The sequence below is a fragment of the Ranitomeya imitator genome, chromosome 2, assembly GCF_032444005.1.
Source record: "Ranitomeya imitator isolate aRanImi1 chromosome 2, aRanImi1.pri, whole genome shotgun sequence".
NCBI classification, from domain to species: Eukaryota; Metazoa; Chordata; class Amphibia; order Anura; family Dendrobatidae; genus Ranitomeya; species Ranitomeya imitator.
The window spans coordinates 746647573-746662753 of NC_091283.1; the positions used below are offsets into that span (position 1 = coordinate 746647573).

The 15181-nt window shown below is 43.5% G+C and overlaps 1 protein-coding gene across 1 annotated transcript in view; it reads left to right on the forward strand.

Annotated features, from left to right (window-relative positions):
• The window catches only part of NDST2 (N-deacetylase and N-sulfotransferase 2), a 219272-nt gene that overhangs the window by 185602 nt on the left and 18489 nt on the right, over positions 1-15181 (forward strand). Inside the window, exons 5-9 of the mRNA XM_069753273.1 lie at positions 11-196; positions 874-1002; positions 13067-13249; positions 14794-14890; positions 14985-15108. Of these exons, the coding sequence (XP_069609374.1) occupies positions 11-196; positions 874-1002; positions 13067-13249; positions 14794-14890; positions 14985-15108 (719 nt within the window). The remainder of the gene's footprint in view (positions 1-10; positions 197-873; positions 1003-13066; positions 13250-14793; positions 14891-14984; positions 15109-15181) is intronic.

Below are 15181 nucleotides of genomic sequence, written 5' to 3' on the forward strand. Positions count from 1 at the left end.
GCACTTTTAGGAACATGGTATCCCCATAGATTTGGGATATGCAGTCGCACCTCATCATTCTGGAGTTTACCCAATACATAGTCAACTGTATGAAGCCTGGAAATCTGTATGGAACATCCAAGTCACCAGCACAGAAGAATATCCTCACCTGAGACCTGCCCGCTACCGGAGAGGATTTGTCCACAACAACATCATGGTGAGACATTCACAATCGTTGGTAAAGTGGATTTATAGTGCAGTATTGTCACATCAAATACTGTCTACTTCTACCGCATAGGTATCCAGGTTGTAGAACAAGCATTAAATGAGGATTTATGAGACACTTGAAGTAACTGGCATTTTATTTATTTTTTCCCCATAAAGCAATAGTGCAAGTGAAAGTAAGAAACTTTGTAATAAATCTTATCGGATAAATCCTTTTGTTTCTTCTTCTGGACTGCTCTTTTATTCTCAAGTCTCAATTCGTAGGCAAAATCCATCTTCAATGAGTACGCATTTCCCATTAATGAGATACGAGGAAACAGTTGGCGTTCATAAAGTTCTGTGGAGAACTGTGACTGTAATGTCAGGACAACTTGAGGAAAAAGAGATATAAAAAAGTAGCTTATTTTCATGCTATTGATTTAAGAAGTTAAAAATTAAAAAAAGGTTAGTCTGCAACTCCAAACATAACCTCGCATTTTCAAATAAGCATCCAAAAGTGTTTTAAAAATGGAAAAAAGCAGTCTTTGAGTGAAATACTGCACCTATTGGATTTTGGTCTTATTACGTGTTTTTACATTGAATGTACTTTTGTTTTTTCATTTGTTTCTTCTTGTTGAGTAGCCATCAAAAATGTATTTAATACATATTTTCAATGTATTTTGTCTCCAGGTTTTACCCCGACAGACGTGTGGACTTTTCACTCACACTATATTCTACAACGAGTATCCCGGAGGGTCGAAAGAGCTGGACAAGTCCATCCGTGGTGGTGAACTGTTCCTGACCGTCCTATTGAACCCGGTGAGAGCAGACGTGCCTACAACTACATTACAGAATAAGAATCTGTATGTCCTAAAGAAAAGCTTCTAGAAAAATCCAAGCTTTTACTGATTATTTATGTTGCAAAGTGGTGGTCTGCTTCATTCAATAGTTGCACTATCACTCTGAAAATAGAGTTTATGGGTGCGTCACTAAAATTTGTGATCACACTGGGCCAGGAAACTCTTTTGATCATCAAATGACTGTAAATCTCCTCAAATAATCAGTCCTGTTGTTAGGTTTTGTCACCAGCACTTAATCCCTAGATAGATATATGTGTATTGGTATATGGAGTTTACTGGCAGTGCTGACTTTCTCCAGGCTTCTTAATAAATCTCTTTACATTGCCTAAAACTCTTCATGATCCTCATAAAGTTATCCATTTTATTGTACTCTTCAACTGGTGAAGAACTGCTTCAGTAGATCGTAAATGATTTCTGCTATTTACTATTTGGTTTTGCTTTGTTTACACTTAATAACATTTTGCCCTCTAAACTTCGGACCCCCGTGATCAAACAAGGCAAAATGTAGCAAGGCGTTCTCTGCTCTATTCTCTAATTTTAATGACGAGCTCCTAACATTAATATGTTACAGTTCTGAACAAGTCTGTGTACCATAATATGCGGTATGAACTTTTGCATCAAACACCCTATTTATGCTGCTTTAGATGTTAAGGATGTCTGTGTGTATAAATATATAATGTGACTTGTGAACAAAAACTGTCCTCCACAATCTCACCTTTGTAGCTGTTTCACTGTACACAGTACTATGCAAAAGTTTTAGGTAGGTGTGCCTTCAAAGCCTCATCAATTCTTCTAGATACGCTTGACCACAGAGAAGTGATGATGGACCTGTGCGGGCCATGTCACTTTCAACACTGTTCTCTATCCTAAAGATAATTCTTAATAACATTGTCTGCATGTTTGAGTAGTTGTCCAGCTGGAGAATAAATTTAGAGCCAATCAGACATCTCCCCAATGGTATTGCATAAAGCATAAGGATCTGCTTGTATTTTTCTAGATGGGCTATACCATTAACAAACTTCCGAATTCCATTTGCTTAAGTGCAACCCCAAACTTGCAAGGAACCTCCACCTCCACCATGCTACACTGTTGCCAGCTGACTTTTGACCTTTTTTCTTTATCAGACATATGAGTTTTTTTCTTCAATTCTTCCATGAAGACCACTTTTGACTAGACTTCTCCCAACAAGTAGATGGGGTGTATAACTGGTTCCCATTTGTTGCTGTCCTGATGATACTGTTGGGCATCTTCTAATTTTTTTAAAACAAAAATTGGAACAGGACCCTCAGTTTACACAGAACATTATGTTCAGTGATGAGGCAAACTTTTTTGGGTGGGTCATTTATATGGATACACCTAAATAACATGGGAACGGTGACCGTTTTCTTGCGTAGGGTGTCTTGCATTGAAATCTGCTGCAATGACCCGGGTACTGCGTTAAAACCAAGCACACCATTGTTTGTTTATTTTTTCCAATGGGAAGAGGGTCATGTGACACATCAAACTTACTGAGAATTTAACAAGAAAAACAAAGTTGGATCCAAAATGTCTGACTTCAAAATGGCCGCTATGGTCACCACCCATCTTGAATAGTTTTCCCCCTCCCATATACTAATGTGCCACAAACAGGCAGTTGATATCACTAGCCATTCCCATTTTATTTAGGTGTATCCAACCTGTAGGGTCATTACAAACAGACTGATCTATTCCAAGTGTTTATTTCTGTTAATGTTCATGATTATGGCTTACAGCCAATAAAAACCCAAAACTCATTCTCTCAGAAAATTCAAATACTTTAGAACACCAGCTTGAAAAAATGATATAAAAAACCGAAATGTTGGCCTACTGAAATGTATATTCAGTATTGGCACTCAATACTTGGTCAGGGCTCCTTTGGCATCAGTTATGGCATCAATGCGGCGTGGCATGGAGGCGATCAGCCTGTGGCACTGCTGAGGTGTTATGGAAGCCCAGGTTGCCTTGATGGCAGCCTTCAGCTTGTCTACATTGTTGGGTCTGGTGTCTCTCATCTTCCCCAATACCCCATAGATTATCACACTTACCATGTTTACAGGTCTGTTTTTCTGCAAAATTAAGGTATAAAAAGAAAACTCCCCTAAAAAATGGTGGAATTGCAGGTTTAACTATAAATTGGTTGTTGATGGAAAGTGTTAGGGGGTCAAATATCTGATGGGTAGTTAAAGGGAACTTGACAGCTGACACATGCTGCCCAATCCACGGGCAGCATGTATCAGTCACTGACTGTGTGAATTTAGCCATATTTTGTAACTTTGAAACACCGGGGCATTTCAGAGAAAAACCTAGTCTAATAGACGCCGGGGACTGAGCTGTGCTTGAGACAAGTCGGACAAGTGGGCCCTTCTATATCAGCTGCTTCTCCCTTCCCTCTGCCGTAAACCGTAAAGTGATAGGTCTCTTCCTTTGTGCGTATATACGGAGAGACCTGCCACTCCAGGGAAAGGGAAACTGCTGAGGACGCGCCTGTCTCACTAGTCTACCGTGCGGCTCAGTCCCTGACTGCTGTCAAACTATAAACCGCAGCGTTTCAGAGTTAAATTTATATGGCTTGTTATTTTGCATCAAACGTCTGATACACGGATCAGGCAGCGTGTATTGGCTAGAAGGTTCCCTTTAAGTCAGGGCTGGTAACCTCAGGCCTGCAGGCAGTTTACAGCCCTTGATGACCTTTTATCCGGCCCCTGGACAGATTCCTGGGGACCGCAGTGCTTGGGCTGTATGCCGCCTGTCCATTAATTTCTTCTTGCTGTGGGAACATGCACATGCAGTCTTCACTACTGAACGCTAAGGCGCGTGCAATGACTGATTACACCCTGACACCAGTTCCAGCGGCAGAATGTACTTTGTGGGCGGAGTCGGCACATGACTTGTACGGCCCCCGAAGTACGCTATTAATATCCACATAGCACTTGGGGAGATTCCCACCCCTGCTTTTAGTGATGACATTTCTATATATCAAGTGAAGACTAGGAACCTCATAGCTGTAGAATTTCCATTGCTAAAGTTTCCATGCTGATACTAAATATAAATAGGATAAGGACCTAGTTTTCCCGATTTCAGTCACTGGGGATGGCAGTGAGCTAATCCCAAAATTATATTAGTTAGGGGATGAGTTGTATATGGCTGTGAGATTTTAACCATCATTGTCTGTTATGTAAAGTACAGAGGGATAGACGTCTTATTTCTAGGCCTGTTTCAGACTTCAATACCATTGTCACTTTCCATTTACGTTGTATCTCGACTGACTCAGTGAAGTCGTCCCTCCTATGGCAGATTCCCCAGACCCTGGGGCAGGGGCAGGCTGGAGTTGTAGGGTCACCCACTCCCATCTGGAGTGCTGCAGGCTGCCGACTGTCCCAAAGATCTCCATATTGTGCTCTCCAGTTTCCTACTCCAGTAATATGGACTGTATGGTGGAGCTCAGAAGATTTAGACTGTAGCCCCAGAACCTGAGACTTGTACAAATAATCTGCTTTACAGCATACAGGTGCACTTTAAATGTCGCAGGAAAAAAAGCCTAGTTGTAAGCTGCGGTCAGCAGACTGTGACTGTCTATTGCAGCCTGATTGCTTTTATTAAATGTAAGTCTAGCGCTGCTGTTTTTCCAGGGATATCGTCTCCTATGGATCCTTCTTATAACATTGTAGTCCGGCAGATCACCATTCAGCATTTACCACCGTCTGCTCCTGGCTGTGATAAATCAGTTGGAGTCCTGGTTTTATTCTATTGTTGAGGCTAATACAACCTGAACTTTTCATAGTATTCGTATTCTGTGTACTAAATCCTCCACTCATACCAATGCCTCTATTGTAGAAAAGAGGAAAATGTGAGAAGATTTTGATTTTCTCATTGAAATTTCCAGAGGATCGAGTCAGAGCATCTTCCAAATGGCAGGTCTTACATGGTGTTACGTATTTGCAACGGTGTGTACCCACCAACTATATGTCCATGCAGTTAGATATACAATCATAGATTATTTTTCTTTAGTCGACTGTGTTTTCCATAACAACCAAGACCTCCTCAGATGTTCCGCCATTGCATGTGGCTTCTTCAGGGAGGCTCTAAATTATTTTCATATAATTCAATATATAAGGCATACATGGGGGATTAGTAGATTTGTAGACTGGGCAAATAAAAATTCTGCTTGCAGGCAGACATATGGGCAACCCAATGCCGTACATGAGATGCAGTCTGCATTTGGGAAACTGTGTTAGAGGGGAAGAATGAATCAAGAGATGGCAAAAAACTCAGACATGGCACATTAATTAAAGGAGACAAAACCCAAGAAATGAAGAAAAACCTTGCTATCTCATTATCTTGAATAATATCTCATGCACCACGGTGTGATTTATTATCCGTTAGAAAGGTGTGCTATGATGCTGTTTGGATGCAGACACCTAACAGCTTACAGTAAGCATCAGCACTGGGCAGTGGAAGAAAGTGGCCTGGTCCAATGGACGACACATGCTTTTACATCAGATGGACTGCCGGGTGCCTGTACATGCAATGTAACAAGATTGAAAACCTATAGAGGCAGTGTATTGTTCTGGACATTGTTCTGCTGAAAATCTGTGGCCCTGACATTACTGTGTTCGCAAATGTTTGACAAGCAGGGTGTCAAGAATCTGTGGGTCTGCAGGGAAAACTATTGTGATCCATCGAGGTTCCATCTTGCAACTTAAATAACCTACTATTTAGTGGCAGATGCCACGGCATACATATACAGTTACCAGAAATTATCCTCTACCATAATAATATCCTCCAGAAATGTATTTGTGTGTTGTAGTATCACAAGGAACCCTGTACCGCTTGTGTGTATTGTAGCATTTGATACATATGGTACATACAGTTAGGTCCATTTATATTTGGACAGGCAACATTTTTCTAATTTTGGTTCCAGACATTACCACAATGAATTTTAAACAAAACAATTCCGATGCAGTTGAAGTTCAGACTTTCAGCTATGCAAATTGCCTCTTCTAAGAAAAAGAGGACTTAAACTCTATAGCGCCACATGTTGGAAGTAGCGATCCTACAAGCACAATCAACTCTTTAACGAGTCGTACAATATGACTTAGGATAAAAGCCAAATTAGTATCTCAATTCGCAGACACGGTGTTTCGGGCTGTTGGCCCTCGTCAGTGCGAAGCATGAGAACTAATTTGGCTACGTGAGAGGCTCTGGACAGGGGTCTAAAGGGTATCGTTTCTCCTTATGGAGAGTGATAGCTTTCATTTGAGGGTATCCACAAAAAAAATGGATGAAGGGTTTAGGAGTTTCTGCTTCTTAACATGTGCCACCCTGTTTTTAAAGGGACCAAAAGTAATTGGACAATTGACTCCAAGGCTATTTCATGGACAGGTGTGGGCAATCCCTTCATTATTTCATTCTCAATTAAGCAGATAAAAGGCCTGGAGTTGATTTGAGGTGTGGTGCTTGCATTTGGAAGGTTTTGTAAACATGTGGTCAAAGGAGCTCTCCATGCAGGTGAAACAAGCCGTCCTTAAGCTGCGAAAACAGAAAAAACCCATCCGAGAAATTGCTACAATATTAGGAGTGGCAAAATCTACAGTTTGGTACATCCTGAGAAAGAAAGAAAGCACTGGTGAACTCATCAATGCAAAAAGACCTGGGCGCCCACGGAAGACAACAGTGGTGGAAGATCGCAGAATAATCTCCATGGTGAAGAGAAACCCCTTCACAACAGCCAACCAAGTGAACAACACTCTCCAGGAGGTAGGCGTAACAATATCCAAATCTACCATAAAGAGAAGACTGCATGAAAGAAAATACAGAGGGTTCACTGCACGGTGCAAGCCACTCATCAGCATCAAGAATAAAAAGGCTAGACTGGACTTTGCTAAAAAACATCTAAAAAAGCCAGCACAGTTCTGGAAGAACATTCTTTGGACAGATGAAACCAAGATCAACCTCTACCAGAATAATGGAAAGACAAAAATATGGCGAAGGCGTGGTACAGCTCATGATCCAAAGCATACCGCATCATCTGTAAAACACGGCAAAGGCAGTTTGATGGCTTGGGCATGCATGGCTGCCAGTGGCACTGGGTCACTAGTGTTTATTGATGATGTGACACAGGACAGAAGCAGCCGAATGAATTCTGAGGTAGTCAGAGCCAGACTGTGTGCTCAGATCCAGCCAAATGCAGCCAAACTGATTGGTCGTCGTTTCATACTACAGATGGACAATGACCCAAAACATAAAGCCAAAGCAACCCAGGAGTTTATTAAAGCAAAGAAGTGGAATATTCTTGAATGGCCAAGTCAGTCACCTGATCTCAACCCAATTGAGCATGCATTTCACTTGTTAAAGACTAAACTTCAGACAGAAAGGCCCACAAACAACCAGCAACTGAAAACCACCACAGTAAAGGCCTGGCAGAGCATCAAAAAGGAGGAAACACAGCGTCTGGTGATGTCCATGAGTTCAAGACTTCAGGCAGTCATTGCCAACAAAGGGGTTTCAACCAAGTACTAGAAATCAACATTTTATTTAAAATTATTTAATCTGTCCAATTACTTTTGGTCCCTTTGAAAACAGGGTGGCACATGTTAAGGAGCTGAAACTCCTAAACCCTTCATCCAATTTTAATGCGGATACCCTCAAATGAAAGCTGAAAGTCTGAACTTCAACTGCATCTGAATTGTTTTGTTTAAAATTCATTGTGGTAATGTCTACAACCAAAATAAGGAAAATGTTGTCTCTGTCCAAATATATATGGACCTAACTGTATCTGTGCAGGATTCTTTACTATAATGGAACACCATTTGTTTGAGTTCCTAGAAAATCCTGGCCAGATTTTCACTGTTTGTGACATATCGTAGGGCATCCTGCCTAGATATTGCAAGAGATGTCTGTGCCGTTGTATTGTGGGGCATCCTGCCTAGATATGTACCATGTGTCTGTGTCATTGTATAGTGGGGCATCCTGCCTAGATATGTACCATGTATTTGTGTCTAGATAGCTTTGTTTTTTGCAGGGAATGTTCAGCAAATAGAGATGCTTGTGCAGAAGGGACCTATTTTAATTTAAATAATGCAATTTATTAAACTTGCACAGAACAGTCAGGGACCATTGAAGTTGAGAATGGAGCCTTGTCACTACAATGTGCATTCTTTCCTAAAATAACAATTTGGGTTATTTAGCTCCGCTCCCACTCCATCTGGAGCCTGTCCCATCCAGGCAGTGACATGCGGAAGGGACAGGCTGAAGGAGGTTGAGCGTTCTTGTCTCTGGGATGTCACCGCTGCACAGCTGATCCCATGTCCACGGCTTCTCCTCTGCACCTTTGTTGGAGCTGACCTGGCAGGATGAGCCTGTGGTTACATTCCCCATGCTCACTGCAGAGGCTGACACTACTAACATGATACATGATACAATACCAGTGACATTTTTCTTTTTCATTATCATGTAATCCAGAAATCGTCTACATTTTTCTTGTACTTTTTTTTTCCTTAATATTTCTTGGCAATATGGAGGTGGCCCAGAAATGTTGACCACAAACGCTGATGGCGTTATTAACATGGCGCTTGTGTACAGCACATAATTGTATAATAGTTTTGAATTTCACAACCCCCAATCTAAAATCTAAACAGGGAACTAATTGCTAGCCTCCTCCAATCAGGAAAAATGCTCGTTCATTCTGTTTGCGCCTTTTGGTTTTCGGTTTTGCCGTAGGCCGCCTCTACCATTACTTTAAAATGTTACATATATGCTAGCCACCTTAGGGAGAGACCCAAGTTGGGCTAGATGTAGCGGGACGAAAGCGGGATTCTTTGTATTATGCAGCTTGCAAGTACTTTCCGTTTCAGGAAAGCATCCACTATTTAAAATGTTAGATACTTTTCTTTGACGGTTCAGTAGTATGGCATGTCCAATAATCTGGCACTCAATACATCCCTTTATTTCCAGATTAAAGAAATGTTATACATTCCTGTTCAATGAATGCAGGTTGAGAATAACACCATGTAGCAGTATATGTAAGGCTATGTGCACACGTTGTGGATTTTGATGCGTTTCCGCAGTGTTTTTGGCCGCACGGATTTGCATCAAATCCGCAGTGTAGTGCACAGCCAATGTTAGTCTATGTGAAATTGACATTTGTTGTGCACATGCTGCGGAAAAAAACATGCGGAATTGCGTTTTTTTTTTTCCCGCAGCCTGTCGCTTCTTTTGGCAGATCTGCAGCGTTTCTGCACCCATTGACTCCAGTGGAGTCAGGCACATCCGCTGCAAACCCGCAGATGTAAAAAAATATATCTGGGGATTAGCTGCGGATGTAAACATTATTCTTCAATGTAGTTGAACAGGCTAGGAAATCTGCAGGCGGATATGTAACAGAAGACTGTAATCAAGGCCAGAAGAGGAAAGTAATGGTTGTTTGTGTGACCAATGTCCCTTCGTACCTTTATGGCTCGGTTTCCACAGATACTGTAAAGCCATAGCTCCCAACCGTCCCTCATTGTGCTGGACTGTCCCGGTTTTGAGCCTTTTCCCCGCTGTCCAGCACGGGACGCTCTGTTTCCCGCAGACAGCAGGAGAACCAGCTGACACGCCCCCTTGTGTAAAGCTACGCCCCTTACCCTTCCGTATGCAGTGCAGTATGTATCAGCCGGTCATCCCTGCACCACAGAGCCTTACACCACATATTGGCTGCCTGCTTTGTGCGCTCAGGACCTGTGATGAGGTCACAGGAGGGGAGGAGTCAGGGGGTCACATGATCGGGACCTCCGTGGATTGCAGGACTCGGCTGTGCTGGTTGCCAACAGTACTTGCCACATGGTGCTGCTGGATGAGGTACAGTGTGGATGTAGCAGAGGCATGTGTGTACGAGGTGTATGGAGCGGAGCCGTGTGTGTACGAGGTGTATGGAGCGGAGATGTGTGTGTACGAGGTGTATGGAGCGGAGATGTGTGTAAGAGGTGTGCGGAGCAGAGCAGTGTGTGCGAGGTGTATGGAGCGGAGATGTGTGTACGAGGTGTATGGAGCGGAGCCGTGTGTATGGAGCGGAGCCGTGTGTGTACCAGGTGTATGGAGCGGAGTCGTGTGTGTACGAGGTGTATGGAGCAGAGCCGTGTGTGTGCGCGAGGTGTATGGAGCGGAGCCGTGTGTGTACGAGGTGTATGGAGCGGAGCCATGTGTGCGAGGTGTATGGAGCCGTGTGTGCGAGGTGTATGGAGCGGAGCTGAATGTGTACGAGGTGTATGGAGCGGAGCAATGTGTGTGCGAGGTGTATGGAGCGGACCCGTGTGTGTATGGAGCGGAGCCGTGTATGCATGGAGCGGAGCTGTGTGTGTGCGAAGTGTATGGAGCGGAGCTGAATGTGTGCGAGGTGTATGGTGTGGAGCAGTGTGTACGAGGTGTATGGAGCAAAGCCGTGTGTGTACGAGGTGTATGGAGCGGAGCTGTGTGTGTGCGAAGTGTATGGAGCGGAGCTGAATGTGTGCGAGGTGTATGGTGTGGAGCAGTGTGTACGAGGTGTATGGAGCAAAGCCGTGTGTGTACAAGGTGTATGGAGCGGAGTCGTGTGTGTGCGAGGTGTATGGAGCGGAGCCGTGTGTGCGAGGTGTATGGAGCGAAGTCGTGTGTGTATATGAGGTGTATGGAGCGGAGCCGTGTGTGTGCGAGGCGTATGGAGCAGAGCCGTGTGTGCGCGAGGCGTATGGAGTGGAGCCGTGTGTGTGCGAGGCGTATGAAGCGGAGCCGTGTGTGTGCGAGCCGTATGGAGCGGAGCCGTGTGTGTGCGAGGCGTATGGAGCGGAGCCGTGTGTGTGCGAGGCGTATGGAGCGGAGCCGTGTGTGTGCGAGGCGTATGGAGCGTACGGAGCGGAGCCGTGTGTGTGCGAGGCGTATGGAGCCGCGTGTGTAGGAGTAGCTATGTGTGGCCATTATGCGGTACGAAGTATCATGTGCAGCCAATATACAGTATGGAGCATCACATGCGGCCATTATACAGTATGGAGCATCACGTGCGGCCATTATACAGTATGGAGCATCACGTGCGGCCATTATACAGTATGGAGCACTGTGTGGCCATATTTTTTGTTTATAATTATTGTATATGAAACAGTGTGATCAGCAGTGCTAAATGGGTGTGGTTGGGACGTGGATATGGGTGCGACTAATTATGAATGGGTGTGGTCAGAGGCGTGGCCTAAATTTTGCCAGGGTCTGGTGTGAATAGCGTGCAGGTCACACGTGAGCGCTGCTGCTCTAGTCATTCTTTATGGGATGGACCTAGATGGCCAATTACAGCACTGATGATGCTTTTTGATTTTAAGGCAACCCCATTTAAGTGATTGGTGGATCAGTTCGTAATCCAATTCAAAAGTTTCTGGGTTTCATTTTATGGCTGGTGAGGAACAAGAAAGTGCACACATGTGATTTTTCAAGATAATCCAAAGAATCAATGAAGAACATGTTTATACCGTTCATGACCATGCGCGTACCATGCAGAAGTGCATAACTGTATAATAAGTAAAGGCGCTCCCCGCATTCACCCAGCTTAGTCACACCGCTCAGCTGTTCTTTCAGAGAGTTCTCGTGAGAATTACCACACCCTATGAGGGTTTTTACAGGCCTGAAGAATTTAACCCCTTTCTTAATGTAACCATGAAGGACTCAGATTGCACTTTTTCTCTGTTTTGGGAAGATACGCTTGTTAGGTTACTTCATTTTTATTTAAAGAGAATCTGCCAGCAAGTTTCTGTTCTGTAATCTGAGAGCAGCACGATGCAGGGTCTGAGATTCTGATTCCAGCAATGTTTCACTTTATATGCTGGGTTTTTCTGTTTCACTACAGGACTGGGTTTCACGTGCATCCTGGTCCCACCACACCCCCACCACTGATTGGCAGAATTCTGTCCATATGTGCAGAAAAACTGCCAATCAGTGCTGTGGGTGGGGTTACACAGAGCTCAGCATTCTGAGCTCTGCTACATCTACAGTGGAGAAAACTGGAATTCTTTCACAACTGCTGAGGTCAGTAAACTGAGCGACATCTCTGGAATCGGGGTCTCTCTCAGCATGGTTTGGGACAGATTCCCCTTAAACATAAATGTAAAGTCAAGCTGCAGAGTATCTCATAGGTTTCAGTATATGAGTGGTCAAACAGCAAAGTGCAGTATAGAATTTGAATGAAATGTCATTAGGGCAATGTACAGCCATATCTTTTTTGTATGTGTTCCTTATTTGACTATCCATTTATAATAAATCTTGGAATCTTTTAGATCTCTCTGGTGCCATAGCATAAGCTATCAATTATTGCTTCCTAGTTTTTGTAGCTCATTTGTCAGCTTTGCAGTATAGACTGGGACAGAGGGTACAGGGTTTAATGACCGCTTTATTGGACTGCTGGAGGTTCATATAAGGAAGGGTAGTAAATAGACACCCAAATAATACTCTCCGATAGGAGACCTAAACTGCACTGCCTAAACTGGAATAAAGTTAAAAACAAAATTGGCACCAACACTGAAAAACGGAATACACATTATTTTTCTTCTACATCTATATATTCCTTTTAAGACACCGGACATGGAAATTTGTTCCTGCATTTCCGCATAGGTTGTGATGGACGGAAACTTGTGCTGGAATCCAAAGCAGGGGAAGCAGTGGTCTATCTGTGAGGGATGAGGGCTGCACAAGTACAGCAGAATGCCACCATCCTTCCTCCCGCCAATGAAATATTCAGCGCAGCACCATGGCGAGGTCATGAAATATTCACTGGTTCTAGCTCTGTAATGTCATGTTAATGTCAAAAAAGACTGCTCTACATCAAGTGGATGTGAATTATAACCAGAAAATTGGACCAAGGTCTCAAATCCCACAGCACCTGCAGCACCTCGCCCTATATACTGTCTTATCTCTCTGCAAGGCGCTTTAATAAATGATGAGTGTTTATACAGCCAAGTGCTCTACTTAGGAGAGTTAACCTAGATGGCTTTCCCTGTGTGTGTCTGTTACAGATCAGCATCTTCATGACACATCTTTCTAACTATGGCAACGACCGCCTGGGGCTTTACACGTTTGAAAGCCTGGTGAAGTTTGTGCAGTGCTGGACCAACCTCAGACTACAGACTCTACCACCTGTCCAACTAGCAAAGAAGTACTTTGAGATCTTCCCCCAAGAGAAGAACCCTCTGTGGCAGGTAAGTGCATTCGCTGATTATGTAACCCTCCATCCACCGCCGCCTTTGGTGCCCAGCACTCGGGCGTGTCATGATGATTACCAACCAATTTGTATCTCCTCCATTCCAAAGGTCACATCTATTGCACACCTTTCAGAGGGAATGCAGAACATTCATTCTCGTAGGCCTTAAGCCAATGGATTTATGTTTATACTATACCATAGTGGGTTTTGTTGCCACCTGCTAAAGAAATGTAAAGGCTTTGTTTCGTAATGTGGTGTAAACATATTTATGGGCTTTAGGGCTGCACATCATTCCTTCTGTGTGTCTAAATGCAACTCTAGCCAACACTTCACCACCAGTTTAGCCTAGTTCTATCCATGCCCTCCCTTGAAAGGGGTTGTCCATTTTTTTTATTTTTTAGAGATGAAGGGTGATTTTTAAATTTTCTTAAATGCCTGTGTTTTTAGCCTAATTTGTTTTTTAATGGGTTTCATTAAGAATTTTGCACCATTTGCCTTCTATATCCTCGTTTTAGAATAGATTAGCTGTAAATCTGGACCAATGGGAGAGTTTTAATATTTATCTGTCTTGTCTTGAGTTCCTATCAGCTTATTTATGACATCAGACCGCATCAAAGTGTAATGTGCAGGGAAAGGAAGAACCTGTAAAAGACAAATTCTGTAGGACATACTCACCACTCGCCCTTTGCAAATTTTGGGATGGGACACACGTCCTCTCCCAAAATCGAAAAATGGGTGTACCCTCACTATTCAATTGGAATATCCTTAAATTTGCCTGACATAGGCTATTTTAATATTATATTTAGGCTACTGTCAGGGGCTAAGTTAAGGCTATCCGTGGTCGACTGGACTTGGTGCCTGCTTCAAATAGGCGGATACTTCTGAATTCTCTGTTCCAAGGCAAACTCCGATGGAGCCACTGACGGTAGCCTAAAACACAATATGAACATAGTGTTAGGCTAGGTTTACATTGCGTTAGTGGGTGTCTGCTAACGGAATCTGTTACATGGCAAAATTGTCGCAATTAACGCTAAGTAACGGATCTGTTAGCGCACCCATTGACTGCAATGTGCTAACGGATCGCTAACGCATCGCTAACGTATACCATTTTTGGCATGCGTCAACGATGTGCCGTTATTTTCGGACGGACCTCGAACACTGCTTGCAGCGTTCCGGGTCCGTTCTTCGTTAGCGCAGATCAGGCATCTGCGCTAGCGGAATTGCCAAACGCAATCCCTTTTTGGACATTGCATTAGCGCAATCCGTTTAGCGGATACGCTAACGCAATGTGAACCTAGCCTTAGACTTCTGTGTCCAGCTGGATGTAATGAAGAAAAATACTATCATCACTGACAATGTCTACCTCATAGCTAACCCTAAAAGTGTTCATCCCTACCCAATATATCACCCCTCCAATCATCGCTTCCTAGAAGTTATTCATAGTACACCCGAGCTAGGTAATCCTGTTCATACAGAAATGGCACCCGGGGGACAGGATCAACATGACTTTAAACTACCGGTGCGTGTTTTCTTTTATCCCAGAACCCATGTGATGACAAGAGGCATAAGGATATCTGGTCAAAAGAGAAGACATGTGACAGATTGCCCAAGTTTCTTGTTGTTGGGCCTCAAAAGACTGGTAAGTGGACCTGTAGTATCCATGTGGTTTATCACCGATCAGGCTGATCAGGAGGATAAAGATGTTATTGTAATTATTTCTCGCTGGTTCACAGGTACAACTGCTCTGTACTCGTTCCTCAACATGCACCCAGCGGTCACCAGCAACTTCCAGAGCCCTGTCACCTTTGAAGAGATCCAGTTTTTTAATGGTGCAAACTACCACAGAGGCATCGACTGGTAAATGTGTTGTAATGCTCTGTACAGATGTGTCCTAATGAACGACCATTCATCTGGGGTTTCTTGATTTCTA